Source organism: Molothrus ater, chromosome 20 (genome assembly GCF_012460135.2).
Source record: "Molothrus ater isolate BHLD 08-10-18 breed brown headed cowbird chromosome 20, BPBGC_Mater_1.1, whole genome shotgun sequence".
Lineage (NCBI taxonomy): Eukaryota > Metazoa > Chordata > Aves > Passeriformes > Icteridae > Molothrus > Molothrus ater.
This window is the reverse complement of record NC_050497.2, coordinates 10,830,374-10,858,358: the sequence shown is the minus strand read 5'-3', so window position 1 is coordinate 10,858,358 and position 27,985 is coordinate 10,830,374. Positions and strand designations below refer to the sequence as shown.

Below are 27,985 nucleotides of genomic sequence, written 5' to 3'. Positions count from 1 at the left end.
TTAAACTGCTCTCCTTTTAATCAGTTTTTACAGAATAATACATTAATAATCACGTTAAGAGACAAGATGGGGTTCCTGTATACAAGATTGTGCAAGCTCGTTAATTTAGATTTATAAAGGCTTTACCAAAGAGGAGAGGCAGTACAAAGCTTTTCAATAGAGGTAAAGCACAATTAAAAGGTACAGAACACACACTACTAACTGAGCAGAGGTTAATTCTCAAGTAGTACAGGCTCAACCACGTCCCCAGCTGTACCCAGACACGAGCATCCTTCCCCCTGTCCGCGCTGCCTGTGCTGCTCCAGCTCTGCAGGCACGCTGCCCCTCTGGTGCCAACACACAGCTCTGCTGCCAGCAGCTCTGCCCCTCTCCTACCCCTTCCCCACCCCATTCCCACAGCAGTGAGTTCTCCAGTTCTGTGAGAATTTGGCTCAACAGAACAAGAACATTTCCAAGCAATACAAACCAACTCTGTGCTCACCAGACTCACCCACAGGAAACAGCATCATGTTCGTGGCTTTTTTTCCTGAAGTTTATGGCAGTTACATTCAGCATTTGGTAGTAAAAGGTCTTCAAAACAAAAACTTTTAAACTCAAATCCTTGATAGGCCAGACACATTCTGATTCTCCTTAAAGAGGATTTTAAAAAGGTTTAAAGAGAAATCTCACTTAGGAGCATAAAGGAATCTCCTAGAGATGAAAACCCCATTGCTTTCCTTTCCCTCCTCTGCCCAAAAAGGAAACCAGCACCTCTGCAGCATTCCCAGGCACAGACATGCCATTGTTTAACGTGGCAGCTCCTCAGAACGTGCCAAGATCAGTGCTGAGACAACGGCCAAGCCTGAAGTCCACACTGTGACCTGGTACCAAGGACCCTGCCCTGCTCCACTTTGCCCAAAATGTTCCATTCCTCCTCCAGTGGCTCAAGTAGTTAAATTCACAGAAAGCACCGAGATTACAGCAACAGGCCCGTGGCTGGCACCTTTTGGCAGCAGTTCTGCTACTTTTGGTCCTTTATGCAGTGTCTTTCCACCTTGGCTATTGCACATCAAACCTAACAACATCACTTCCTAGACACGGAATTTAGCATTTTAAAACAAAACATTATGGGACGCAGGGGAAAACAGTAGAAGGACATTACAGGCAGGTTTTTAATTCTTTGGAAAGCCTAATTCTCTAACTACACCTATCAAGACTAATAAAGGACCTTCAGAGTAGGCTGGAAAAAAGAAGCAAAGGACCATCTTGCTACAAAAACTCTCAGCTCACCTGGGGCTCACTGAAACACCTACTGGTTTTAAAATAACTAAGTAACATTTAAAAAAAGACTCCAGTTCTTTTAAGTATTTTTCAATGCAGAGAAACTAAGTGATAAAAGCTGTGGAGGAAATGGTTCTTGCCCCTTCCATAAAGGAGAGTGAACCTGAAAGCCCCGATGGTGCTGACCCAAACCCTGTGAGCCAGGCCAGCACAGAGGGGCAGCACAGGGGTGATCACCACCTCCTGTGTCCTTGTGCCTTCTTCAGGGATCCCACAAATACCCTCCTCAACTAACACCCAAACTGCAGAACTTTCACACATCAGTCTTAACATCTCGGATATTCAAGTAATAATTACGTATTACAGGACACTTCAATAGAAATGAATTTATATTGCTTTTTGATATGATCTGGCCATATCTTCAAGGGCATGTTTGTGCTTTGCTGCAGGGCTGTGCTTGCAATATTGAATTATATGTTCAGCACCAAAAACCCATCAAGGCTAAATAACCAGAATATTGCAATGCTACACAGACTGAGACACCGAGTAAGGCAGATCAGAAGAATTCTGTTTTGACTGAGTATTGCTCCTCCACACAACTGAGTCTCTAATAGAGGAGAAAGACTATAGAGAAAAGGAAAAGGTTACCATCCCACCTTCTCACCTGGGATCAGTTTGGCAAAACTGCTCGACTGAGTTATATCTGAGAGCCCTAAAAAGTGAGTTTCCTGATTATGCCTTGACAAGTAGCACAGCCAAATCAAGCACTCAATACTTTACATAAATTGCTCTAATTCCAATTGACCACATGATTTTCCCAAGTACTAGTTGCTTACAGGTTTTAATCATCAAAATGCACACACACACAAAAATGAACCAATCGTGTTTTGAAAAGAATGTGAGAAAGATTTTGTTTTCTTTACCAATCACAGACACCAAGTCTTACCACATCCCTCTGTCAGAAGTGCAATGAACACTCTGGAAAGAGCAAGAAATAATACTGACATGAAAAAGTTCAGTGCTCACTGTCCTTTTTCAGTGCATTGAAGCTGAAAAAGAGCAGCGAGTGCTTATATACAGCCAACATGCCCCAGACCACTTCACTCATGAAAAACCCATGTGGTGTTGTGCATAAAAACCTCCTTAAATTGATAACTGTCAGTTTAAGGGGAAGGCGGGGTGAGAAATCTATAAAACACCCTGAACTGATGTCATGATATGTTTCATAAAGAACAGTGTTATATTATTTTAAAATATTTTTTATGAACAGTAAAACTTGCACTGCTGCATAGCAGACAACACGAAGAACATTTAGTAAAAACATTCACTGAACCCCCTGGCATATGTATTTAATGTCACTAATCAAAATATATATTACAGCCCAAGGTTCTGTTAAGGATCTCTGTTTGGGGTTTGTACAGTATACACAATAGCTCAGAAAAAATATTACAGTAAGGTATTTTATTTCTCCTTTTTATATTAGACTTTTCTATTGTAACTTACAGTCCCTCTCCTCTATATATCCAAACCTCTGTAACACCCTAATGCCCTAGCCAAGAAGTGTTCAGCTAGCTAATAAGCCCTATTATAAATTCCAGTTTTAGAAATTTCAGTAATTACATCTTAATAAATAGTTCAGTTTGCCCTTTTTAAATCTTAGCCTTTTGAGGAAGTCCTTTTGTCACCAAAACATGGTAGGTCACAACCTGTTAGAGGTCAGAGAGGCTTCTGCTTGTTTATTCAAAGGATAGTAAGTCCAAAGATACTTGCAATGCATTAAATAGAGTTATATAATATTTACACTGTCCTCTCAGATTTTAAATTTAGGTGAAATATAACCAATAACTGATGTCAGCTACTACAAACTTTCAGTGTGGCTGGTGTTTTCTTAATAAAAGGTGTATTCAACTAGAAAGTTTACTACGTGGCTGCCCTGTTTCCTCTTGTTTCAGTTTTTCATTAGAAATTAAATGAAGTGAATTATTCACGTGAATAAGAATTCAGGAAGAGGGGTGGTGGAGAAAGCATGAAGAATTTTCTGAATGTTTTGAGATTCCAAAATACCTGAAAACTGTGGTCCCTTTTGCAGTGCCAGTATCTAGAGGGGAGGAAAACGCAACCCAAAGAGAAGAGGAAAATCTGTTAAATTAATTAGATTAGCAAAGGTGTGTTTTAAAATGCCTCAATTCTGTACAGTATTTTACAAGGAAAGTCTTTTCTTCAGCTTTTGCAGCTGTTGTACATTCTTAGAAACTCCTCTCCTGCTCAGTCTGCCTGTGCTGTGCGAGCTACTTGCGGTCATCGATAGTTTTGATGAACTCCACGGCTGCCGTGAATTGCATCCACCAGTAGGACTCCTCTCCAGACAAACAGTTGGCATAGAAACTGCTGATGTACTGCACAGTGGACAGCAGGCAAGGGGGGTTTGCCTGGGGTGGGAGAAGAGCGAGATACAGCTTGTTTGCAAAGCCCAACATCAACAAACACTGTCAGGTACAGAACAGAAGCACAATTCCCTTTGTGCAGTGATCCTCATCCTACAGAGTGTGTAACCTGCCTGCAGGGTAGGGACTGTTTATCCTCACCAGCCCCACTTCACATGCTCAGAAGGCATCAGGTTTGATGAAAGGAACATTTTTCCAACAAGGAAAAATGACTAGCAGTCCAAGAGAAAGAGGGCAAACGCTGCCACAATCTGTGAAGGTCATCAGGACCTCACACATGTAAAGCCTGTTGTTTCCGTATCTTACACGTCAGACCATTCTCCACTCATGTCAAAGAAGACCAGCAATACAACCCAAGTCAGTCCTGGTCTGCATCTTGGTCCTGAGGACAGCATGAAGCAGGCACAGGTGACAGATGCTGTGGACATACCTCAAACAAACTACTCCCAACACAGCATCTGCACCCCAATATTCTTGGTTCCACATACAAAGTTTGCTTGGATTCAAAAACCGTAACTGACCACATTTCTGACATTCCTATTCAAACCCTGCTGAATCAGATCTGGGTTTGAGCCTGGCCAGCTCCCTCCCACAGGCATTAGCTCTCCTAAATTTGCTTGTTTATTACAGGGATTAACTGGGGTTTGTGATCTCTGCAAAAGAACTCACCTTTATGAGAACAAAGACCAGAACAGGAACAAAATCATCAGCCCCAGGCACGGAGTCCTCGTTGGCCAGGCTGAGCAGGTTCATGATGGTGGAGCACATCCTCAGGATGCACTGCACCTTGTCCCGGGGCGTTTTGTAGGCGCTGATGGTGCGGATCTCGGACTGCGCCGACGGCCAGGGCGCCTCGCGCAGGTACACCTGGGGAAACAACCAAACCAGCCCTCCTTGGGCAAGCTCTGCTGGGCACAGCAGCTCAGCCACCACAGGCTCACAGGTGCTGGAGAAATGGGAACATTGAATGCAAGGTGAATTCAAACTGAAAGAGGGGAGATTTAAGTTACAGATATGGAAGAAATTCTTCCCTGTCAGGATGGTGAGGCCCTGGCACAGGTTGTGCCCAGAGAAGCTGCAGCTGGGTACAGCCACAGCAGGGGTACAGTGAAATTTCCTGAAGGATATTTCAGCTGTCACAGGCAGCAAAGCAACCCTTCTAAGTGTAAAACAGAACAATCCTCTCCCCATCCCAATCCCAGTCCAAACAACAACACACATAATACAGAAGCAAAGGAAAAGAGTTGTTACCTCAGGTATCTGAAGTGCCTTGTGGTTTGCAGTCACTACTTTGGATAACCTCTGTATGTGCTCGTGAAGGACCCTGAAACACAAAAAACAAGAGTGAAAATTAAGCAGCAGCCAGCCAGCTGAGGAAACTTGCTCCATGTTTGATAGGACAAGAAAGATCTTCAGGAATGTGGCCCTACAGATTATGGACACCAGGTCAGTGAAAATGCAGAGAATTGTTCTGTACAGCCAGGAACAACCACACGTCCTCTAGAGCACCCCAACAGCGTCTGTTCTAAACCACAGGAACCTCAAATGCATGGAAAATACTGAGTGAAACCAGAAAATGGACCAGGTCCAGTTCTGAACCAGGTTTTGATCATTCTCTCAGCACACACACTTGCAGACCTGACAGTCTGTACCCCAAATCATCACACAACTTTTTTTTTCCTGTTCTAGCAGTTTGTTGCAAACACATTTGCAGATGATCCTAAAGCCCTTCCTCGTTCTTTTACAAAATGTTCTGAACAAAAACATGAATTTGTGTGGCTGACTCAGGCAAGTCTGTGGCAGGAGGGCTGCACAGCTTCCACTGCACCAACTGCACAAGAGAAAACAAGTCCTTTGAATTCCATTAACTTACTGGTCACGCAAAATATCTCCATCCTGATTAGGGTAGAAGGCGAGTTTGAAAATGCGATTCATCACACTGCGCTCGATGGCTAATTGTGCATCCTGGAGCTGCTCCTCACTGGCATTCTGCCAGATGGCATCCTGAGCCATAGCCCCGTACAGGAACTGCAGAAAATCCTCTACTTGGGCCGTTTTATCATCTGCAGCTGTGAGTTTCTGGAAATCTGATAAAAAAGGAGGAAGAGAAAAAACATTCACTTAAGTAAAAAAATCCTATTTCTGATAAGTTTTTCAGGCACATTTGATGTGCAGCACTACATGCTCCAGGAGCAAAAACTGACTCCAAATTCCTTATGTGCCTCATTTAGTCAGATATGTGCACAGAGAACATAGAACCGGTTTGGTATTAGGGGCTGTTTTGAGTTTCCTGGTGTCTCTTATGCTGTGATATTTTTGAATCTTTCATTCACTTGATTCACACTGTTACTATCCCCCATATCATCTAAGGTGCAGCCATTGGTTCTGGACTAAGAACTGAATGCTGCAACTTAATTTATCATATATCAGTAGATATAAAATAATTAAAAGTATTCATGCTTCTGCCATGGGGCAGATGATTTGATTTAGCATAACTTTTTTGGCCAAGTAAGGCCAAATTACCTTCATTCTCTCAGCCCATGAAAAATGCAGACAATTACCATAGCTTAGCTACCACAACATACTGTAAAGTCACAGTAATCTGTCTGTTTAGCCATTAATTCACCATCTGAAATTAAAATCATTTTAGGAGTCTACTCCTCAGATCAAAAGATGTATTTTAAAACATTAACCCAAGTCAGCAGCTAAAAACAGAGTAAAGAATTATAAAACCTTTGTCTGCATTAATCTCACCTTGAATGAACTCCCTTATTTTCTTTTCCTTGCTCTCTAGCAGTAGCCTCACACAGACTGTAGTGAAGTATCTGTTGGCCACCTCTTTATCTCGCAGGACTCTCTGCAGGAGCCTCTCCAGGTGCGCCTGTGTGGTCTGCAGGCCTTGGCGGCAGCGCGTTAAATAAGCGATGTACGGAGCTCTTTTCCTAGAGCACAGAGCTCTGTGTCAGATTCACAACAAAGACAGAGGCTAACAGCTTTATAAACTAAACTGCTGAGTCAGAGTGCAAAGGGTTCTTCCACCTGTTCCTTTTAAAACAAAACAATGCCTGAATTCGGAAGTTTGCCTCACACGGGTGAGACAACTGCATCCTTTTGTGGGGAAGCAGAGATGCAATAAGCTGGTTTGGTAAAGTACAACTTAAACCAAAAGGGATCTTCCCAACCTTCTGGTGGATAAAGACACGGAGTGGGAGCCCCAGCTGAGCAGCCCCTGCCCAGGTACCTGTAGTCCTCGGCGATGGAGGCCAGCAGCTTGCGGCAGGTGCGGTTGTCGAAGCGGCTCACGCAGCGCATCGTCTCCTGCAGCTGCGCCATCAGGTTTTTGTCCTGCAGGTTGATGGCTTCAGCCAGCTGAACTTTCAAGAAGCACACAATTTCATTATCTAATAAAGAACAAAGGAAAAACATTAAGGAAAAGAAACGCAGGCACGATGAAAAAAACCTATCTTTGAATATGGGAAACACATTAATGTTTTAAAACAAAACTTCTGTACATTAGGGAATAAATGCTATTTTAGAACAATTTAAGAAGCCTTTTTGAATTTTCCAGCTATCAGAGGATAAGCCACCATATCACTATCTTATCTAGCTTTTAGAACCATTCTGAAATGTGAAGAGGACCCCATGAAGTGACATATTCACCTGTCTGCAAATAAACCCAGAGTGAATGAAAGGATACAACACAACACATTTATACTAAGTCAACACAAAGACCCAGTAAATCATTCAAGTGGCACGACTCCCAACAGCACATGTATTTTCAGAGTCTATTCTATAGCTTCAGGCTCTAACCTGCACTGTATCTGTGATACTTCATTACAAAAAAATCTGAGAGCAGGCTGAGATGGCAGCTTGCCTGTGGAGTGAGAATGAAAACATTCTGGGGGCAAAAGGCAGCCTGTGCCCTCAATATTTATGGCAAAGAGAAGGGACCATAAATGGTGCAGTACAAGTGCTATTACACAGGGACAAGGAGAGACAAACACAGTGCAAAGAGCCTGTACCTTCAGGGTCTGTGTGGTCTGGGAGACCATTCCTTGTTGAATGTGTCAGCATCGGGAGGGCAACAGAATCTGCTGAACAAAGAGCCAATCTCAATTTCTTCTTTGCATCCCTTAAAGAGGAAAAATATTCTCTTAACACAGTTGATGAGAGGTCTGCTTCTTCAATAAGAAATCTTTACTTTCTTTTTTATTTATGTCTAGAAGTTATTTAACATCATTTTAATATATAGCATTGTCAAGACATTAGAATATCAGGTTTTTTGATACAGCACCATTTTCAAAGGGATTTTCTACACACTGAATCTCTCTGTCCTCTCTGGTTACAAATATCCCTCCACCAGTGGAAATATGACAGTTTGAGATACATCAAAGTTCACAAAGAATCTGCATTAAGATTCTTGTGGGAACCAGTCACACAGCTTCAGCTTTTAATTCTACTTTGTGGTTAAGATGAAACCTGGACATGTCTTTACCTATAGGAGAAAGCAGAACCTTGTGGCTGTGCTACTTGGCTTGCAGAGTCTGGGAGGTCGTCTGCAGACATGTTCTGCAAAGCCTCATCCCGCGGGGAGTCGTGCATGCTCTCACCATCCCCAATCGCCTCTGGAAACCAAAAACACACTGCACCTCAAGAGAGGAGTCAGAAGAAGAAACCAGACTAATTTCCTGCTCATCATTCCAAGGTCAGGGAGAGAATGGAGACAGCAAATAAACCAGCTTGTTCTGGATATATGAAAAAATGCACATTAAAACATACAACCTAGAAGCTCCTAAGAAAAAACTGCAAAAGTTTTGGAAGGCACTTCTTCAGTGCCATTTAAAACAAAACAAAAAACTGGTAGGAGATGCGCTATCAACACCCAGTTCCCTCAATGGCAACACAAAAGAGCTGTCCTTGGGAATACTGATTTAATTCCCAGCCTCTGAGGGACTGTCCCACAGATTATTTGACAAAACATTCCTTGTTCAGAGCTCACATTGGCTAATACTAACATTGTCTAGAATACTGAAGTGTTTTTATCTTTAAGGAGCAGAAGCCATGTTGGTGGTGATTACAAAAGCCAGGTTCTCACCTGCACTGTCGTAGTTCACGATGGCTCCTTCACTGGGACTCGTTCTCTTGATTGCATTCCTGTATTTGTCCAGAATGTCCTCAGCAGCTTGTGCCTGAGCACTGAGCCTTGGGCTGGGATCATCTGAAAGGACCATAAAAAACAACAGGAGTTACCCTGGTGTTGGGCCAACTGAATGCAAATACAAAAACTCAAGCCTACACATTTGGACTCTGTTTTTAACCAGATCAAACAAAGAGGTGCTTGTGTCCTGTGCAGCCCAAATTCAAATGTATTAATAAAGTCTGAAGCAAATCAGAAAACAAACAGTACAATCAAAGGGAACAAATGAAGTCAGATCCTGAGCAGATCCTCAGCACATTTATACTGCATACACAAATGGGTATTTGAAGACTTCTAGAAAGGATCAGGCAAACAGAAAACGAAACACCCAGGTTCAAACCATGTTTAATTTAACACTTAAGTAACTATTACAGGACTGTGTGTACAGCTTACAGCTCAGCTGTGACAAGGACAGGAGTTCTATAATGAGGGTGGGGGAAAAGTGAGGACTTGAGTTGAGAATCCACTACATGCCCAGACAGACATGTGACAACTTAAAAACAGCCTTCAAGTCAGGAAATCTTTATCCATTTTCTTATTCAAAATGTCAGCTCTGAACACGAACTACAACAGCATGTACCTGTCTGTCAATAGCTACCTGGTGGGCACTCTGGAGCTCCAGGAGGCACACTCTGAGAGAAAATTACTATGATGATGTTATTCACATACCTTGAAGCGTTGCGTATCTGTCAGGCACCATGTCATCTTTGTCTTTTTCTTGTTTTTCTTTCTTCCTAAATGGAATAGGAGCTGAAAATGCAAGGTACCTCATCAAAGACTACTCTGAGATAATGGCCAAATACCAGAAACTTCAGGGAAGGGGCTAATGAAGAAAATGTTCATCAAATCAACTTCTATAAAAGCATAAGCTTATCCATGGGGTAGAGCAGAAGTGTGCTGTCATCACCTACAGCCAGCTCCACCTTTAACACACGTGAGGTCAGGCAGAACAGTTTTGCCTTCCAGGTACAGCACACTCTAGGGAGCTACTGCCAAGGGAGTCAGGTAGCTTCCTATTTTTATTTACATATTTATTTATACTTTAACCATAAAGGTGACTAAAGAGATAATAAAGGCAGTGTGAACTCTGACTGAAGTACCAAACCTAGAGAGACATGATCCTACCTTTGGGCATGGCAGACACAAAACGTTTCCTCCACCAGGGCTTGTTCCTGTCAGACTTCTCATCATCACTGTCTTTCCGTTCCTCAATCTGCAGAAGGGCAGAGTCTACATTTGAGCATTTACCAAATCAAGTGTAAAGAGAAAATTTCTCCTTCACATCAGCTTTTGCTACACTGACTGTAAAAACAGAACTACTGCAGAGCACAAGGAGCAGATTAAGTCAGAAATATCTCTCCTAAAGAAGACATTCCAAAAATGCAAACCCATAGCCTCAAAGAACCTTAGTTTCACTTATTTCTTTTTTAAAGAAAATTAATTTTCAGGCTGCTGCAATTTAACACTCCAATGAATCCATTTCTGAAGTACCACCAGTAAACCTCATCCAGTTAATTTAAGAAAGCCAGATCCCTTTAAGCCACTCTGAACATTTGCAGCTTTATCTTTTAAAACATTACTGGCCAATGTTTAAAGGATAACAGAAGTGTGTTGTAATTCCTTAGCTAACAACATTTAATTCCAACTTTCTGGCATTGGATGTGTAGTTAAAGTGGGCATGAGAGACACAAATAAAATGCTAAATAGAAGCCTCACCTCTCCCCTGGAGGAGTCCTTGCTGGGAGACGAAGATGACGACTGAGAGGCGGCCGCCAGCGCCGCTGCCCCGGCGCTGCTGGAGGCCATGGGCAGCTCCCTGTCCTCGTTGCCAGCCCTCCTGTTCCAGCCAGGATCACTCATGGGCCTCCTGCCCGAGGACACGATGTCGGAGCTCCTGCTGCGCACCAGCCTCTCGGGGTACGAGTGTCTCTGCTTGAAGGCTTCCAGCTCTGCTGGCACCAGGGCGTGGCAGCCAAAGTTGGGCAGCCGGGCCTCGTTCCCTCCCACAGCTCCCTCCAGGATGGGGGGGTCTGGAGGTGGGTGAGAGGGTCTTGCATAGTGCACTTTAGGCCTTACTACAGCTGACACACCTGTGCTCACAAGCAGAAGAGAAGCCACACACATATTTCTTTCAGTATTATTCCAAATTACCTGATTACTTGCTACTAACATAGAAGCACTGAAAATGCCTGTTTTTAAAACAAAGCTTAATCTTTATAACTCACCCTCATTTGAGGACAGAGGGTCAAACAATGCAAGCAAAGAATCTGTCTGAGAAGGAGGAGATGTCAAGTGACTGGCTCCTGAAATACAGAGAGAGCAAAGTTAGTGAGATGCCAAAACTGCCTCCAACGTGAGAGACGCTGGAAAAACAGACTTCAGCAACAAAAGTTTACAAAACTTATACTGCAAAGTATTTGTAAAGATATTCTGTGTGGAAAGATCTCTGTAGTACCTTGAAATGATCAAAAAGTTACATCACAAAAATGGGGAATTCTTGGGGAGCAGCCCAGCTCCAAAATGCAAGAGGAGAGTCAATGTGATCAAACCAAATTAGGGATCTTAGATCTAGTACTCAAGCTCTAGTACAGCAAAGCACTGGAGCCTCTTTGTCAAACAAATACAGTACTGGCAAATAAGGAAAATATTAAGCTTAGTCACTAGCACTTTGAAATTGTGAAATTGTAAAATTCAAGGATTCCATAAATGTCACTTGCTTTTATCAGAGATTCCAGATAAGTAACTTACCATGGGCTGTTTCATCCATGTCAGGACTTGTTACAGAATCTTTGCCCCCAAAGTCAGAGCTACATTCCGACCTGAGATCCTCAATCTTGTTAGGAATATCTTCAGATGTTGCACTAATACCTTACACATAACAAAAGAAGCATCTGTAATAGTCTTTCAAAGAGCAAGGAAGCAAAATCCCGAGGCTGTTAAAATGTTTGGTGGACGGTGAGTAATCAAGTTCCAACTCACAGTAGCACCTACAGACATTACAAAATTCTGTACTCATAAAACAAGTTTATTTTTGCTCTACATCTTCAAAAGTGTTACCATAGCCATGAATAGACTCTGACAAGAGGCATTAGAAAGACATTCCATTCTTATATACTTTGCAGAAAATTAAGAACTAGAGCTACGATTTATTTAAATAAAACAAGTTGTTTTAACTGCAAGAAAGTTTAGAGTTTCTTCCAAAGCAACACTCTCTGCTAACCACTGCTATTGCAGCACAGGGCATCCACCTCTCCGCTGCCTTTTTTATTTCTTCTGTGAGGTGAACAAAGAATCACAGCTTTGAAAATTCCAGAACAAGTGCAGGAAATTGTTTTATGAGTGATGTATAAATAAAGCACGAGCTGTGATGGAGTCAGACAGTTCACACACCTGACACAACGCTCAGGCCGGGGGTGCTGGGCCGAGAGCTGACCTCCCTCACATCAGTGTCATCAGACGTGCTACCCAGCCCAGAGCAGCTCTCCAGCTCCTGCAGCCTCTCCTCCTGTTTTAAATCTGGAGCCTCTACAAAAGGGAGACAATGGACAGCAGAGAGAGAAAGTGTCATCACTCAATGCCATGCTCCCTAAACATTCACAAGCAGAAGGAAGGGGTGGGGGTGATTTAGTGCATCAAGTTTTTAGGGAACTCAACCATTTCAGCAAGAATTTTCTTATATCCTTTGGTACAGAAGGCAGGACTCTGCACAGACAGCAATGCTCTGTCTGCACAGACATGCTAAGGAGTGTTTACTGTTTTAATTGTTGGATGTCTTAGACAACAGGATAGAGTCACATCTTCACTAACCAAAGTAAACCGTGGTCCTGGATAGGTCCTACCATAGGGAAGGAAAGCAAGCACAAATTTGCTCTGAAAACCCTTCTCTTCCCCTTCAGACCTTAAGAATTTCTTAGGTAATAGAAGTCTCTCCCAATGCTTTCCATCTTCGTTCTGTCTAGGAGCATTTTGTCCTTTTAATCCTGGAAGTATTTGCAAAAACTAACTTAAACCTAGGACAGTAATTTCTAGAAGAAAGAGGAAGAGGAAGAGGCTGCTGTTTTGCATTCTATGCCTCTGGAAGAGTCTTAGAATCATGCTAAAGAAATATGCAAAAACTGCCCGATTCTGACCTGAGTCACTTGGTAATACTTCCACACTCCACGCCTCACTTGTGGTTTCTGATATGGTTGAACCTGTGCAGGGATCAAGCAACACGGATCCTGAACCTGGCAAACACAGCAAGCTGCCTAGCATGTTCTCTGCAGCTGCACCTGCAAAAGTAAAGCCGGAGCGTATGGCTAGAGCTGGGCTGGGGCAGTCAGCTCTAGAGAGAAAAGGAAGAACACCTCTTAAGTGGCCTTGGTAAAGCAATCAGGAAACACAACGGTGAAAAGAAACCAGTAACTAAGCACAGTCCAGGTCATGCACACAAAAATCCTCCTAGAGCAAATCTCCAGTGGAATCTGTGGAAATGCCCCTGTTGGGGAAGGGAGGAGGAGGAGGAGGAGGGCTCTGCAGCCTCAGGTTCCAGGCAGCACAGGACCTACCCAGAGCACACCCGTTACCTGCAATCTCCTGCAGCCGGTCCTCGTCAATGTTGGGGTCGAAGTCACTTCCCAAGACATCTGTGCTCCAGGTCTCACTCACAGTTTCTGAAATGTCTCTGTCATCAGTCAAACCCATCATGTCACGGATTTCAAACTTACGGAGCTTGTCATCCAGGTTATCCTGAGTTGTGGCTGTGGAAAAAGAAACGGTTCTTGATTTTCTGAAAGGCTTCTCCAATTATTTCAGACTTCTCCAATTATTTCAGAGTGAAAGCCTGTAAGAGTACATTAGGAAAAAAATCCCAAACAAACAATCCCCTAATACTGTCAGGCAAGGCAGTGGTTAAAGGAAGGCCTGTAAAGCACTATTACACTACTCAGGAAACGCTGCCTGAAAAAAAAATTGAGACATAAGAAGAAAAATCTGCAAGTACACATGGCAATCTATCAACTAAATTGACAGAAAAAATAAATTAAAGGTAGTGCTACAAAGACACCGGTACAATTCCTGTAGAGGAACAGGATCACAGAAAAGCTGAGGGCTCCAGGGATCATTCCAGCCCAAACACTCTGCCCTGGTCAAGGACACCAGGTTGCTCATGATCATGTCCAGTCATATTTTGAGCATCTCTAGGCTGGAGACGCCACAACCTCTGGGCAACCTGTTCAGTGATTGACAAATGGACATTAAAGAGAAAATTGTCCAGATACTTCCAGACTACTCCAATCCAGATTACCCCATTCCTGAAGGGAAGAGCTTGATATCAAGCAAAACTTTACAGTTTCCTATAAAGGACTTAAGTCTCAAAATTCCAGGTGAATTCCTTTTCCTAACAACAGACTACAAAGGAAATTTCTAGGGGGGAAAAAAACCAAAACCACAAATAAATACAAGAGCAGCTGCACAAGGAAAAGGTCTATTTTTTTTTTTCCTTTAATTCATCAGTTTTGCAACCTCTTTCCACAAAGACTTGGGTTCAGCATGTCCAGCAGCTGAGGCCCTGGGAGGAGAGTGGCACCTGCCTTGCTCGTGCTCCAGCAGCTGCAGAGCCTCCACGCCGTTGCTGCCCGAGGGGCCCGCGCCCAGCTCCGACACCGACTCCCCCTCCAGGTCCAGGGAGGACACCGAGTTGGAGCGATTGGAAGGGCCTGGGAACACAGATTTACTTTAGAACTCATTTGAATAACAGCTCCTACATATACAGCATTAACAATTCAGGACACAAAACTCACCAGAAAAATTACAAGGAATGAAGTAGCAGTTCCAACGCAAAATATTGAATCTCACCACTACTGTACTTGGCTGGAACTTAAAAGCCAATGAAGTCTTTGTCTTTAACTTATTTACTTGTTCATGAATTTGTTTGCTTATTTTGAGGAGATAGAGCAAAAATTAAGTTATGGAAGTTATACAAAATAATGCAAAAGTGATCGAACCTCTTCCATCCCACAGATATCTGTGCTTTGTTATGTCTGAGGTTCATATAAAGGAGTTGGGCAGAAACTATTCTGAGGTAAGTAACAGGTAATAGGACATGACGAAAAATAAGTCTGAGAGATTCAAGTTTAGAGCTAAGTTAGATTATCTTAATAACTAGTACTGCACTTAAGTTTAAAACAGAAAAAAAAACAAACCCAAAAATCCCTCTATTTTCTCTTTTTAAACACACTTAAGTCTTTTTCTTCCCAACTCTCAGAATCAGTTATGTCTTTGTAGGTCAAAATTTAGCTCCAGGCTTTATTCTCTGAACAACTAAGAAAGAAGACAGGCTCTCAGAGTGAAATAGCACAGTCTTCAAAACAGCAAAGCCAAAATGCTGTATTTAACACACCTTCCTTTTACAGTTAAGGGGGAAAAAACCCAACAGAGCAACAAAACTTCTTCAAGACTTAAGCAGCCCTTCACCTTCAGATATTCCTTCCAGATTGTCACTGCAGAGGGAGAAGCGCAAGGTTTTGTCAGGTTTGCCATGGAGCTTGTTCTCGTCGATGGGGACATCTCCCTGCCCACCATCTGCAAGCTGCATGTTTAACACCTGCAGGGTGGCAGAGAGAAACAGGACTTCATTAAAATCATCTATTTTTCAGATAACAAACAGCAAATGAAACAACGTTTTTGTATTGTTAATGGAACAATCAAATTTCTTACATTCTGTTAGAAAAAAGCAACCTCTTAAGTCAGAGCCTGGGGAGAAAGCAAGGAACCACCCCATGGACACTGGGTATGTCCTGATAACAAGGGAGCCACAGGTCCCTCATCAACCCCAGAGCAGAGCAGCATGGAAAGGATCTGCACCAGGCTGCCAGAGGAGATAATCCCAAGCACCAGGCAGGGAGCAAAGCTGGAAGCAGCAGCTGTGCTGCAGCTGGAGAAGGAAAAGGCTGAACACCAGCCCTGCCCCAGGAACAGTCTGCAGGCACTGATGGCACTGTGAGCTCAGCTCTGCCCCCATGAGAACCTGGGCCTGTGCCTTTCATGAGCTGCCAAAAGCATCAGGATCAGTGCTCCAGTTCTGCCATTCACTGTCTCCCTGGAGCCAAAGGACAGGGCATGCAGAGACACAGCAGTTTCTTAATGCTCAGAAACAAGAGCTCAGGTTGCTCTTAAGCTTCTTAAGTGAGGGAACAAACCCACCACCAAAGGCCAGTTTGGAAGCTACAACCCCCAAGCTCGGTAACACACAGCAAGGATTTAAACTCCCATTCCAGCTTTATTACCAAACTTAGCTTTGCACCCTCCCTGCTGTGCTATTGGAGAAAACAGAGGCTGCATAGTTCAAAACATCTGAGATGTCATCGTTTCTGGGTACCTCATTTTCTGACATCATTCCTGGAGTAATCTGTGGACCTGTCCCCAAAGAAATCACCAACACTTCTTCAGGCTGCACTTCTGGAATAGTCTCCTGGGAGGATCCTTCATGATCTCCATGCTGGTCCATTAGCATGTTTGATCTACTTCTGCTTCGAGTGGCTAAGAAAATATTTCAAAATATCCACATTAGAAAGCTTTTTCTTTTGTTTAAGGAGGAAAAAAGACAATATAATGGAAATACAGAACTGTAGTGTTTTAATTAGCAACACACACTAACTAAATTTTCAAAATCAAAGTGTTATTAAACTTTTGAGAGATGGAACTGATGTTTAAACTTGAGTACTGCCCTGTGGAAAAGGAAACTTTCAACATAAAAGTTGAGAAGCAGAAAAACAAGGTACACTGTGACTTGTTTGACAACAGCAATTCAGCCTATTCCAACCACACAGAGACCTTTTATACATTATATGAGAAAATTAAGTTTGTTACTAAAAAAAGGTCTAGGTTTCTGTGGTTTAAAACTCTAATTAATTTGTTTAAAAGGTTTTTTCTCCTAAGAAGTAGAAAATCTTATTCTAACAGGTGTCTCAAACCCAGACACACAATACAACATCAGGTGGTTTGCTCTCATTACTTTTCCACTCTTATGTCCCCTTTTCAACTGGCCTCAGATTTCCACATTTGGCTCCACAGAAATAAAAACACACACATGAAATTAAGGCTTCTAAGAATGGCAGCATGACACCAATTGCTACTTTATTTGACCCGAGGAAAACAAGGGAAGTGTGCAGAAGTGGCAGCCAGATTCTGATTATCTGGCAGAGGGGTTTTTAAAACCCACATGCACACAAAACAAGTTCATATACTGCAGAAATCTGCCAGGGTGGCCCAAAGGCATGCTGAGTGATGTGACACGAGTCAGAGTTGCACAGAAGAATGGAAAGAGGGCATTACCCACCAAAAGGGGTTACTAGAGTTATGTGAGCTGACAGATTGGTAGCAGAGGTATCCCAGGCAGTAATCGCTGCCAACTGCTGTCCTGGAGTTCGAAAGCATTAAAATGAAACAAAAGAAACAAAAACTTTGAGCAAAAGCTATTTTATACCATAAAATAAATGCTGTAAAGTGCCACTACTTTAGAGGTGTAAGACCAGAACCATTCAAAAGCAGAGTTAAACCAACATGGGACAGGTTTGTTTTGGGGGTGGTTTTTTGGGGTTTTTTGCCACTTATTGGCCTCTGTATATTTTCATCCTTTTACATACCAACACCAAATCTCTTGAACAAAAATATCCCACATGGTCATAGTCACATAAATATGCCCTGAAGAAGAGTACCACACTTCCTATTTTAAAGGAAAGTATTAAAGTATTATTAACACGGAAAAAATCTAGACCCAGAAATCCTATAAAAAAAACAAAACCCAACCAACCTAAAATTGCATTCCAGAATACTGACAGTTGGAATTAGAGCAGGCAAGGGATGGAGAAAGGACAAACTTTCTCTTCTCTTCACATACTCTAAAAGTCTTGCTCCTGCTTGCTCATCCTCCTGTCCATTTGTTCTCTAACAAAAATGTTAAACTTACTCTAATCCCACTAATTAAATGCTTCTGCTTCCATCTTACTACTTTACTAAGCAATTTTGCCCCTTGATCTGCTTCCCACCTTCAAACCTTCCCTTTATTGTCACTGCCAATCACCACCATTACAACTCCCAACCACTCCAGAAATTTCCTCCAGTTCAGGCTGGAGTGATGAAGGTCATTCACCACACTTGCATTAGACACTAGGAAGTTACCACGGTTTAGGAAAAATTCTTCACCATCTACACAGAAAAAGTAGGAATTGAAGGTGTAGATGAAGAGTAAGACCAAGAGATGACTGAGAAATTGGCACAGAAATGCCCGAGGTGTCAGAAACCCGGCGGGAGCTCCGCTCGCTCTCCTTACCTATGGGCAGTCGGTTTTTTTTGTTGGCTGGAGTAGTTGCAGGAGAAAGCTGGGGGGTGTTATATGGAGTCATTTCAAGGCTGCTGCTTTTCCCTGGTTTGTTCTGGGGTAAATTTGCCAGCAAGTTTTCCAAAGCCATCCGATCTTCCTTGAGCTGATCGCTTGACATCACGTTCCGCATGAAGCCAACCTAAACACAGACAATGGTTTTGGTGAGAGCAGCAGTGCAGACCAGCCTGCTTTGGCCAAGGTGGGACAGGAGGGAGCAGGTCCTTTCCAGCAGCAGGAGGCATTACCAGGGCAGTGAGCTGGCTGTAGGTCATGTACACCACGGTGCGGCTCAGCCCCTCCAGCAGGTTCACGGCCGACATCGGCGGAGTCTCGACCGCGCGCCCATCGATCACCACGTCCAGGAAGGCAGCAACACAGCTCTGAGAGAGCAGACAGCAGGAATGAGACACCCTCCCTAGAGTTTGGGATGAAACTTATGGCAGGAGTTAAGTAGCCTACAGAATAATTAAAGTTTCGCTTCCTACTTCTGCAATCCTGGGATAAAATAGCAGAAATTTTAAGGTCACTGAAGAAAAAGCGAGGAAAGTGTGCAGGTACTTTTAGCATTTCCTTTGCTCCTTTCCTGCTTTCCAAAGTGTTACATACTCAAGTGTCCTCTTACAATTTAAGGGAAAAATAACGGAAATAAACAGGCCCTTCCTGAAGGATCTGCTGAGCGCAGACTGAAAATGAAACAAAGAAGCAACAACAACATCCCTTTCTAATCTGAGGTAAAAGTTACTTTACAATAAATGTGTAGCTTTGTGTGGTGACTGTGTAACAACTAGAATTACCAAAACCTGGACAGATACAAGGTTACCAAGGATGCCAACAGGTTTTTAAACACTTGACAATCTATCAAAGGTCATCAGCTTCACTGTTGCTCTGATGAAGGCACCTGCTCTATGGCTACAGATGGATTCATACTACCAGGAAAAGCCGAATAAAAAAAAGCAAAACTATGCAAAAAAGAAAGAGAAGTTACTTGCACTAAGAAATTACTTGGTGTTAAGACAGACGTTATACTGAGGCTGTTTTCAGATCAAAGTGTTTTGTTAGGTTCAGTTGAAAAGCCACAGATAGGAATTCAGTGTTTCACAGAATCACAGAGAGGTTTGGGGTGGAAGAACCTTAAAGACCATCCAGTGCCAACCCCCATCATGGGCAGGGACACTTTCCACTAGACCAGGTTATTCCAAGCCCTGTCCAACCTGGCATTGAACACTTACAGTGCTCAGTTGAAAATACCATTTAATTTAATTTTTTAAATATTTTCTTTTAAGAAATATTAGGTCAGAGTAGAAGCAAGAATCCTCAACCCTTAATTCTAGTATTCACGATTTTTTTCCCCAGCTTCTTTCAGGATTTAATCTGCTTTTCATTACATGTAACTTGGAAATTAAACACTTAGTAGTCCTTTGCAAAGTCTGAGAAAGCAGGCTGCAGAAGGATGATGACGTATTCACCAAGTCTTGGATTTTTTCAGCCTGGATTCTTACTTTGTCAAATTTAGCGAGGCTGCTCTTTGTACGTGGATCTCCCTCCTCAGAGCCTGTCATTGCCAGCTGCTGCAGAAGTCTCCCAACCTGAAATCAAAAAGAAGTACACAGAATAAGCCTTTCATGGACCTGATTATAAAAAACATTCACAAAACCTCCTCCATTCTAAATCCTTTTTCATTTAATACTCCAAGGAATATTTCTGATTGAGTGGACAGAGATTTGTGCTTGCTTTCAGGGAAGAAAAAAATGCAAGAAGCTTTAGGAAAAAAAAGCAGTCATTGCCTTTAACAAGAAAATGTGCACACACAGTAGGCTGTGACCATCCATACTTCCCCCTGCCAGGAACAAAGCATGTTTTGTTTTTGCAACACGTCAGAATTGAGAGTTGAATCTAGGTCATCTAAACCTAGAGATTTTCAAAGGCTGCATATATTTTACTAAGGAGAAATAGCAGGAGGGCTAACCCTTTATCTCAGAGCACATATCCCTTATTCATCTCCAACTGCAAAGCAACCCTCAATTTAAAGAGCTGCCAAGTGCTCTGCTGCAGCACGTGAGCAGTGACACAGGAGAGGATTGCTGCTGGATTTCAGAGAAACACTGAGCAAACTCCCCAGCGTGACTGCACTGTAAGGATCGCTCCCTGCCCACTTTATAGACAGCAGTAAAAAGCAGGTTTTGTTCCTCACATGGAGGAACATCCTCAGTCAGACAAGTGTTGCTCAACACCTTCAGATGACTCCTCTATGTAACATCATTAAATTGTCCAAGTGTTTGCATAATGGCAAAAGCTGGTCATGAGGGCTGGGGAATGCTCCAAGTAGAGCACTGGACACTACAAGGGGTTTTCAGCAAAGTATTTCATTATTTTTTGCAATACCTGGTATAATATTTAACATTTGCAAGAACAGCGTAACGTTCTTTTTCACACATTCCAGAATTCATCTTCTAGTCATTTATATGCCTTAGCTTCCATCCCTTAAAACAGCTTTTATAAATGATATGTGCAACTCTTCTAAGGGATACAGGAATATATATATATATATACACCTTCACTTGTACTGCAGTAGCATCAGTTCTAGAGGGAAGAAAAATGCCATTTATATATTTTCAAGGCTCCCTTTGTGAATCATACCTGCATCAGATTAAATCTTGCCACCTCATTGATAGGAGCATCAGAAATGATGCCGTACTGCTCCGGGTTGACGATGGCAGGGCAGATGAAGCAGGCCAGAAGGAGATCTGTGCACATGGCTCTGACCTCGCCAACCTCCAGCCTGTCCACACACGACAGCGTTTTGTACATCTGCGACACAATCCACCTCAAGCTGTGGGGAAAACAGTACGTGTTTTGTTTGAGATAGCCAATGAATTTGTTGACCAGGGTCACCAGCTTGGCCTCGTTGGAGTCAACCATCTCTTGGACTCTCTGCTTGAACTTTTCTGTGCCTTTCTCTCCAAATAACTTCTCCTGCTGTACTGGGGAGAATCTCTCAATTAACTTGTTTGCATCGGTTTCCAGGTGGTCTTCATCCTCAACCAGAAGCTGCATGATTGGCTCATGTAAGGTAGCGGTAAGAAAAAGTTTTGCAGAAAAGAGTCCTTCGGAGAAGAGCTTGAACAGGATGCTGAAGGCACAGGTGCCTCGCCTCAGCAGCCGCCTGGGGTTGTCGCTTTCCTTCAGTTCAAACTCGATCAGGTAGCGGAGCACCTGCAGCAGGTAACTCTCGTCCTCCTGCATGATGCAGTTGCCATAGATGGAGGTGAAGACTGTGTGAATGACACTCTGGGTGTTGTCCTGGTTGAGCTTCTCTCCAGCAACCAGGCAGGACGCAATCAGCCTGGGGTTCTCTCTCAGTCTGTTCAGGAATTCTCCATAAGCAGTCTCCTGGAATCCCAGCTGCTTGTACCCATCCACAAACTGCGTGTCCTCCAAGATTTTTGCGTGCTGGCAGCATTCAGCAGGAGAAGCTTCAGCACTTTAAAGAAAAACATTGAAACACTTTAAGTAACTCTTAAGTAAACAAACTTGCTAAGAAATACCACATGATCTATCCATAAACCAGGCTGCCACAGAGGAAAAAGTCTTTCCAGATAGTTACTACAAATTATTTCAAATTCTGGATAGCTTGTTCTCATGAATAGAAGCAAAACAAACATGGGTATTAAAAAACCAATTGCTTCAATGGCTAACAAGTACCTTTTGGTGTAAGATTCCCCAGCTGAGGTTTGGTTCACAGCCCCACACTGTTATGACAGCACAGCAGAGCCTGCAGGCTGGCAGAGGGTGTGCAGTACCTGGTGATGATGAGCCTGTCCAGGTTGATGCGCTGCTGTTTGGAGATCCAGGCCGTGCGGTAGAGCCGCTCCGCCGTCTTCAGCACGTCGGCGTTGAGGCGCTGGATCAGCGCCTTCTCCGAGCTCACATACAGCCGCTCCTGCTTCAGGTGGTGGGCCAGCGTGTGGATGTCCAGCTTCACCATGGTGCCACAGCCCTGGCACACAGAGCGGCGCGGGTCAGCCCAGCAGGGACAGCCCTGCAGTGGGCACAGGCTCACTGGGGCAGGGCACGCTGCTGTGCCCTCCTCCATCCCACCCTGCTGAGGCACACTCACAGTGAAGGTTCCCTGTGCCAGCTCCATTGTCTGGCACACAGAGCAGCGCGGGTCAGCCCAGCAGGGACAGCCCTGCAGTGGGCACAGGCTCACTGGGGCAGGGCACGCTGCTGTGCCCTCCTCCATCCCACCCTGCTGAGGCACACTCACAGTGAAGGTTCCCAGTGCCAGCTCCATTGTCTGGCACACAGCAGGGACACTGGCACAGAAGCTGAAGGTATTTTCAGCTCGCCCTGGTGAGCAGGAACAGGAGCACAGCCCTGCCACAGCCCTGACCACACCTCAGGTGCACCTGGCCTTACCTGGGGACATGTGGCCCTGGCAACAGCTCAGGTGACACAAGTTCAGGGAGATGAAGACCAGCCCCATTCCCACTCACTGTCTGGGGAACAGACTCCCTCACCCTAAAGCCCATCCACACAACCCAGCACTACCCAAGGACCTGGCTGCTGGAATCTCAGAACTGAAGGTTAACTGCTTCACGTCTTCCCCACTAGAACTAGCAGCCACACCAGCTAATTTGGGAAGGACAAGGGTTGAGGCAGATTCCACCTGTAACAGACCATAATATACCTGTCACGTGTATCAGTAATGGAGATGTCAGAGGGCTCCAGTGAGGAACCCTTCAAAGCAATACTACAGTCAAACAAAAAACGTACTTCCCACAAGCTGCAGTGACTCTGGACAAGCCTTGCTTCACAAACCCATTCAGAGCATGCTTGAGAAACTACAAATAATGTGCTAGAATACCACGTGCTGGCCCAGTGCTCTCCCCTGCTAGTGTTTTAAAGATCTGTGTTTCGCTGTTCAGCAGAGCAGGAGGTGATCCTCACTGAAGAATACAGATTAGCTCCCTCATTAGGCACAGGTGTCCCATTTGCTGGGTTTTTGCAGCCTGACAACCAGGTGCACTGACAACCATCACTGCTCCTTCTGTAATTAAGTCCTTTCATCTATAGTTTTAACCTCACAACCAGAAGCCAGGCAGACGTGAACAGAGCTGTCACAATGCATTAAAAAACTGCAATTTTATTACACCCGAAGGTTTAAAGGCCATTCCTAGTAAACACAGAAACCTGGGTATAAAGCTCTTTAAAAAAACCCCAAACTCAAAAAGACCCCAAACCAAATTCAGCTCCCTAACCAGAGGCTACAGCTGATGCATCCAAAAATGAGATTACGACAGGAACTTGAAGGATGTGCTAATTCAGATGTTTTTAACTGGGACAGTCTCAGAGAAATGATTAGAAGAAGAAACATTGCTGTTGCTGCCAAAGTTCTTTGTGAAACAAATAATAACTTCTTGCAACAAATTTATTTTTAGTCTCAGAATTTAAGAGCTTGCGAAAAAAAAACCAAACAACTAACCAGCAGTAAACTTGCTACTGCCTGCAAACACAGTAGTAACCAGTCTTTAGGCTGTGAGGTAGTGCTATCAGCCTGGAAAAACAAGTTGAAGCCATAAAAGCACACACAAACAAGACCTGCAGAGCTGCCTTCTGCCTTTTCAGAGCTTCCCGCTGTAGGGCTGTGCTCAAGAGCTGCTCATATGTTATCAAACTGAACAGTTTTAGTTAGCATTTTCCACTTTCAGGTGTCAACCCAAGGTCTCCACTTTCCTGGACAGAAAGTCACTCCTAGTGGATCTCCTGCTTCTAAGCAAGTTTGGGAAGGAAGGGGAGACCCCCATGGAGTACCCCTAGGAACAGCCTGTAGCCCCTGCCTACAGTCATTTGTTTTGCCAAATTTCAAAACAAGTCTCTATTTTTGTGTCACTGGTTACAAACCCATTTAAGAGCAATCAGCCAAGCTGATTAAAGAACTCCTGAGGTGTTTCCTACACTTACAAGCAATTTCTCTCAATTTCACTTAGGGTCTTTTTCTGGTTTTGTTTATAAGATGTTTCCAGCACCAGGGATGGGCAAAGCTCCCTAAGAAGCCTCTGAGGAAGATGCTCTGTTCCTTCCTCCTCTGCCCACGGGTCAGAGCAAGCTCCACAAGCCCTGTCAGCAGAAGTCCACACAGCCCCACAGAGTGCAGAGATGTGACACACACATTAATCCACCTGCCCAGCAAAAAGAGCTCAGACTCCTGCACTGTACTGTTTGTGATGTCAGCTGAAAAAGCCTGACAGAAGAAACCTCACCCTGCTTGGAAGGTGAGGTGAGCACCCAAGAGAGGAACAACTTGGGCACCTCCTCACGAAGAGCAGACTCTGAGGCCTGAGGAACTGTGGGAAGGTGCCAACTGCCATGCATTCTGATTTTTCCTTTAAAACTAATTGCCTATCTGAACTCCAGGCCCAAAACAAGGCTCCAAAGAGCACCCTTAGCTGCATCTGTGCTGCTAAATATACTGGTCCTGTGACTACCTGATAACACCCCATCAGTTGGCCACTACCCACGTGTGTGTCTTATCTGCCTCTGCTGCAGAACAGCAGAAATAACGAAAGCAGAGCAGAATTGATTCAGAACTGAGCACAGCAGGTTACTGTGTGCCACTGCTTTGTCAAGAGCTGTGAAAATCCACAGGATTTTCTGTCAATCCACAGGACAGCTGCATGACAGCAGCTTTCATACAAGAAAATAGGATCAGCAGCTTCCCCAGCCTGGGAACCTCCATAAAAATCAAAGTGGCTCAACTGCAAGGGCTGTTGCTGAGATCCAGCTCTGTGGAGAGGAACACCTCATCACTGCCTTCCACCAGCTTTTAAATGAATTATTCTGAAGCCACACACGCACAGCAAGCAAGAGCACAAACAACTCTGTCTCCACCTGAGGTTCCTGGCAGACACCTGGGAACAGCAGGGATGTAAAGCAGCAGTTTAACACACAATGCACTTCAGCAAGGCTCAGGGAAGAGCACCCAAAAAACCCAGTTGGGCAAGATGCAGACACTACTCCTCTCTTCAGACACTGGTATTACCAACAAGCTTGTCCTGAAAGAACAGGCTATTGTACCACTAACACACCTACCTGACACACACTGCTCCTCCCCAAAACCTCTTCCCTTCACAGCAGAACAGAGAGAGCAGCTGCATCCCCTGACCAGGCTCCACAAGGTGCACTCCAGAGCACTTGGCCACAGCCACACTCAATGACACACCATGGAACAGCTCCAGAGCAGAGTCTCTGCTGATTCCTCATTTGCCAGATTACCTTATCAGCTGCTCATAAATAAAAAGGTGCCTGTAATTACCCAGCAATCTGGTTTATGATACCAGGCACAACACCTGAAATAGCAGATATCTGTACACAGCTATATAAAAGAGTCACTTTAGGATATTCAGATATCCTAAATATCTAAAGCCTGCTGTGGCTGAAGGAACAACAGATATGTAAAATTGTGCTATGTGCAGATTACTTTTCAACCCTGAGATTTCATGTTGATATGGAAACATTTCCATTTTCTGTCAGCTATTTCAAGACTACTCAGGAACCTACAAGTAACTGTGACACAGTAAGAGCAGCTTAGCACAACAACTCAGACAATTTCCCTTCATGATGCTCCATATATCAACAACAAAGGCTGCATGACCTGACAGCATCCCAGATGCCTTGCCCTGCTGGCAGCACACATTTGTTCAGAACCTGAGGCAGTCTGTCCTTTGATGAACACAGGACACAGATTGTTTCCCACTCTTAAAGTCCTGGAGAACATGACATTGAATCTTCAGGTGCTGAACTCCACCTCACAATGTCCCTGGGATTGTCCTGTGGCATACAGGAACACACATCTCTCTTGCATGTTTCTGTGATTCAGTGACAGAAAAGAGATTAGGTAAAGTGGTGAACGCTGCTGGTACACCAGATCCTTCTTCCTCCTCCTGTGTTTCCTGCTCAGGGTTACTTGCTCCTCCTGAGTCTCGCTATGCAAGACTCAACTTCCAGAGCAAGTTTGGGCACATCTAACATAGGCAGGGCAGGGCAAGGCAAAATCCCTCCATCCTACTGAAAAATAACTCCTAAGCAAGCCTGAATGGCTTCCAAGCTAATTCAGCCCTGATGAAGTACCTCTTCCCTCATTAGTATTTATAGTAGCTTCTCACAAGCCTTATTTCTCCACACAAGCTAACTGCCCATCTCCCCCAGCTGAGCTAGCAGAGCCCTTTTCCAGCAGGATGGTTCACCATGACCCAGGGCTCACTGCTGAACCCTCACATTACAGCACCCACCAGCTCAAACATGTGTGACACACAAAATGCAGGTCCACTGTCTAATTGTCATTAATAAGAAACTCATCCCCTCCCTTTGTTTCTGCCCAGAGGCTGCTCTCAGCTAGCCCTGGACATACTGCCCATCCACATGTGAGGGGAACCTCATTTCTCATGCCCCATAACAGAACTCATCAGTAAAGGACAGGATCAGCTGGCCACTAAATTATGGCATTGCCAATGCCATCTATAATGGCATTACCGTGTTGCATTAAATCAGCAAAAGCACTAACCACACTAAAATCTATTCCAGTAGTTTGTGATGCCAGAAAGTGGAGTTCCCTTCAGGTGAGGATCACACTAACAGACTTCCAGCCAGAACAAGTGCAGAACTTGAAGCTGTTCAGACTGACAAAACCAACCTGTCCTCCTGAGAGCAGCTCCCTTCCCATCTGCAAGGAAGGGCAGCTGCTGCTGAGGAGAGCATATTCTCCGTTATCTGACAAATATCACATCAAAATCCATGTGTTGAGCATCTTAAACATTTTGGAACCCTCCTCAGCAGCAGCAGTTGAAAAGTGCTTCCTGAAGCCACCATCCTGCTGCTTTTGCAGAGTATTTCAGATTTCACGGACTGCCCCTGCCATTTCCACTTCATCCTCTTCAAATTGCAGCTTCTACTCGTGAGTCAACTGCATCGTCCGCCAAAAGAGCACTTTACCTATCAGTAAGTGAAGTGTCACATGCCCGCTCCGAGAGCTCCATCCCAACAGCTCTCAGGAGCGCGGTATCATGACTTTGCAAGAAAAAACCCGACACAGCCTGCATGGAGCTCTCCAGCCTCAGGGGTCTGCGAGGGACCAAAAAGGGAAGTCACCGCACTGGTCAAGTTTCAAGTTTTAAACCTGCCCGACACAAAAGCCACGCAGGAGCGGCGGCAGCGAGCGGCTCCCGGCGCCGCGAGGGCCCCGCTCCGAGGGCTCCGGTTCTGCGAGTGCCCCCGCAGCGGGACCGCGGTGCCCGGACCGGCCGGGCGGGCAGGGCAGGGCTGGCCCGGGCGAGAAGGGCACGGAGGAACCCCCGGCAAACCGCACCGACAACTTCTGCCGCCGGCCCCGCGCCGCTCCCCCGCCTCCCGAGCGCCCTATCGCGATAAACCCACCCGACATACCCTCCGCGGCTCCGTCTCTCCTCGGCTGCCCGCTTTCCCTCTCGCTGCCCTGGAAAAACCAAAGCGTTTTGTCAGGCCCCGGGCCTTCCTCCTCCTCCCACCGCTCCCTCCTCCTCCTCCTCCTCGGGGGAGGAAGCCGAGCGCTGTCGCGGGATTCGAGCGTGTCCCTACCCGGCCAGCGCCCCGGCGGCTCCCGCTGCGGCCCGGGCGGGCGCGGCACTGCGCAGGCGGCGACGGCGCTCCTGGGACTTGTAGTCCCGGGGCCGGCACCGGCAGCGGGGC

The 27,985-nt window shown here is 44.7% G+C and overlaps 1 protein-coding gene across 4 annotated transcripts; it reads right to left on the bottom strand.

The window, feature by feature from the left end:
* Positions 1 to 27,969, bottom strand: GAPVD1 (GTPase activating protein and VPS9 domains 1). Of its 4 annotated transcripts, none has more exons than XM_036393842.2 (28): positions 27,875 to 27,969; positions 27,695 to 27,752; positions 22,063 to 22,259; positions 20,900 to 21,743; positions 19,762 to 19,848; positions 18,508 to 18,642; positions 18,212 to 18,401; positions 17,219 to 17,299; positions 16,259 to 16,419; positions 15,355 to 15,484; positions 14,472 to 14,597; positions 13,467 to 13,640; positions 13,032 to 13,172; positions 12,292 to 12,426; positions 11,650 to 11,769; positions 11,127 to 11,204; positions 10,618 to 10,991; positions 10,027 to 10,114; positions 9,571 to 9,651; positions 8,800 to 8,922; positions 8,200 to 8,329; positions 7,727 to 7,836; positions 6,946 to 7,105; positions 6,459 to 6,646; positions 5,578 to 5,791; positions 4,956 to 5,028; positions 4,374 to 4,571; positions 1 to 3,689 (listed from the first exon to the last, which is right to left on the bottom strand). In XM_036393842.2, exons 3-28 carry the CDS (start codon positions 22,245 to 22,247, stop codon positions 3,549 to 3,551), a joined length of 4,467 nt encoding a protein of 1,488 aa, XP_036249735.1. In that variant the 5' UTR covers positions 22,248 to 22,259; positions 27,695 to 27,752; positions 27,875 to 27,969; the 3' UTR covers positions 1 to 3,548. The 4 variants fall into 4 exon arrangements, with proteins under 4 accessions (XP_036249735.1, XP_036249734.1, XP_054372908.1 ...); XM_036393841.2 differs by having other exon boundaries at positions 27,704 to 27,752; XM_054516933.1 differs by lacking the exon at positions 13,032 to 13,172 and having other exon boundaries at positions 27,704 to 27,752.
* Between the last annotated feature and the right edge of the window lie 16 nt (positions 27,970 to 27,985).

What these genes read in the sequence shown, in the direction of transcription:
- GAPVD1 (XM_036393842.2), bottom strand. Translation starts at nt 22,247, where the DNA reads ATGGTGAAGCTGGACATCCACACGCTGGCCCACCACCTGAAGCAGGAG. An exon ending in AGTATTACCAAGTGACTCAG is followed by an intron (nt 12,427 to 13,031) that starts GTCAGAATCGGG and finishes TCCCTTTTGTAG; the next exon opens with AGGCTCCAGATTTAAAACAG. An exon ending in CGTGAACTACGACAGTGCAG is followed by an intron (nt 8,330 to 8,799) that starts GTGAGAACCTGG and finishes TTTGGTTTCCAG; the next exon opens with AGGCGATTGGGGATGGTGAG.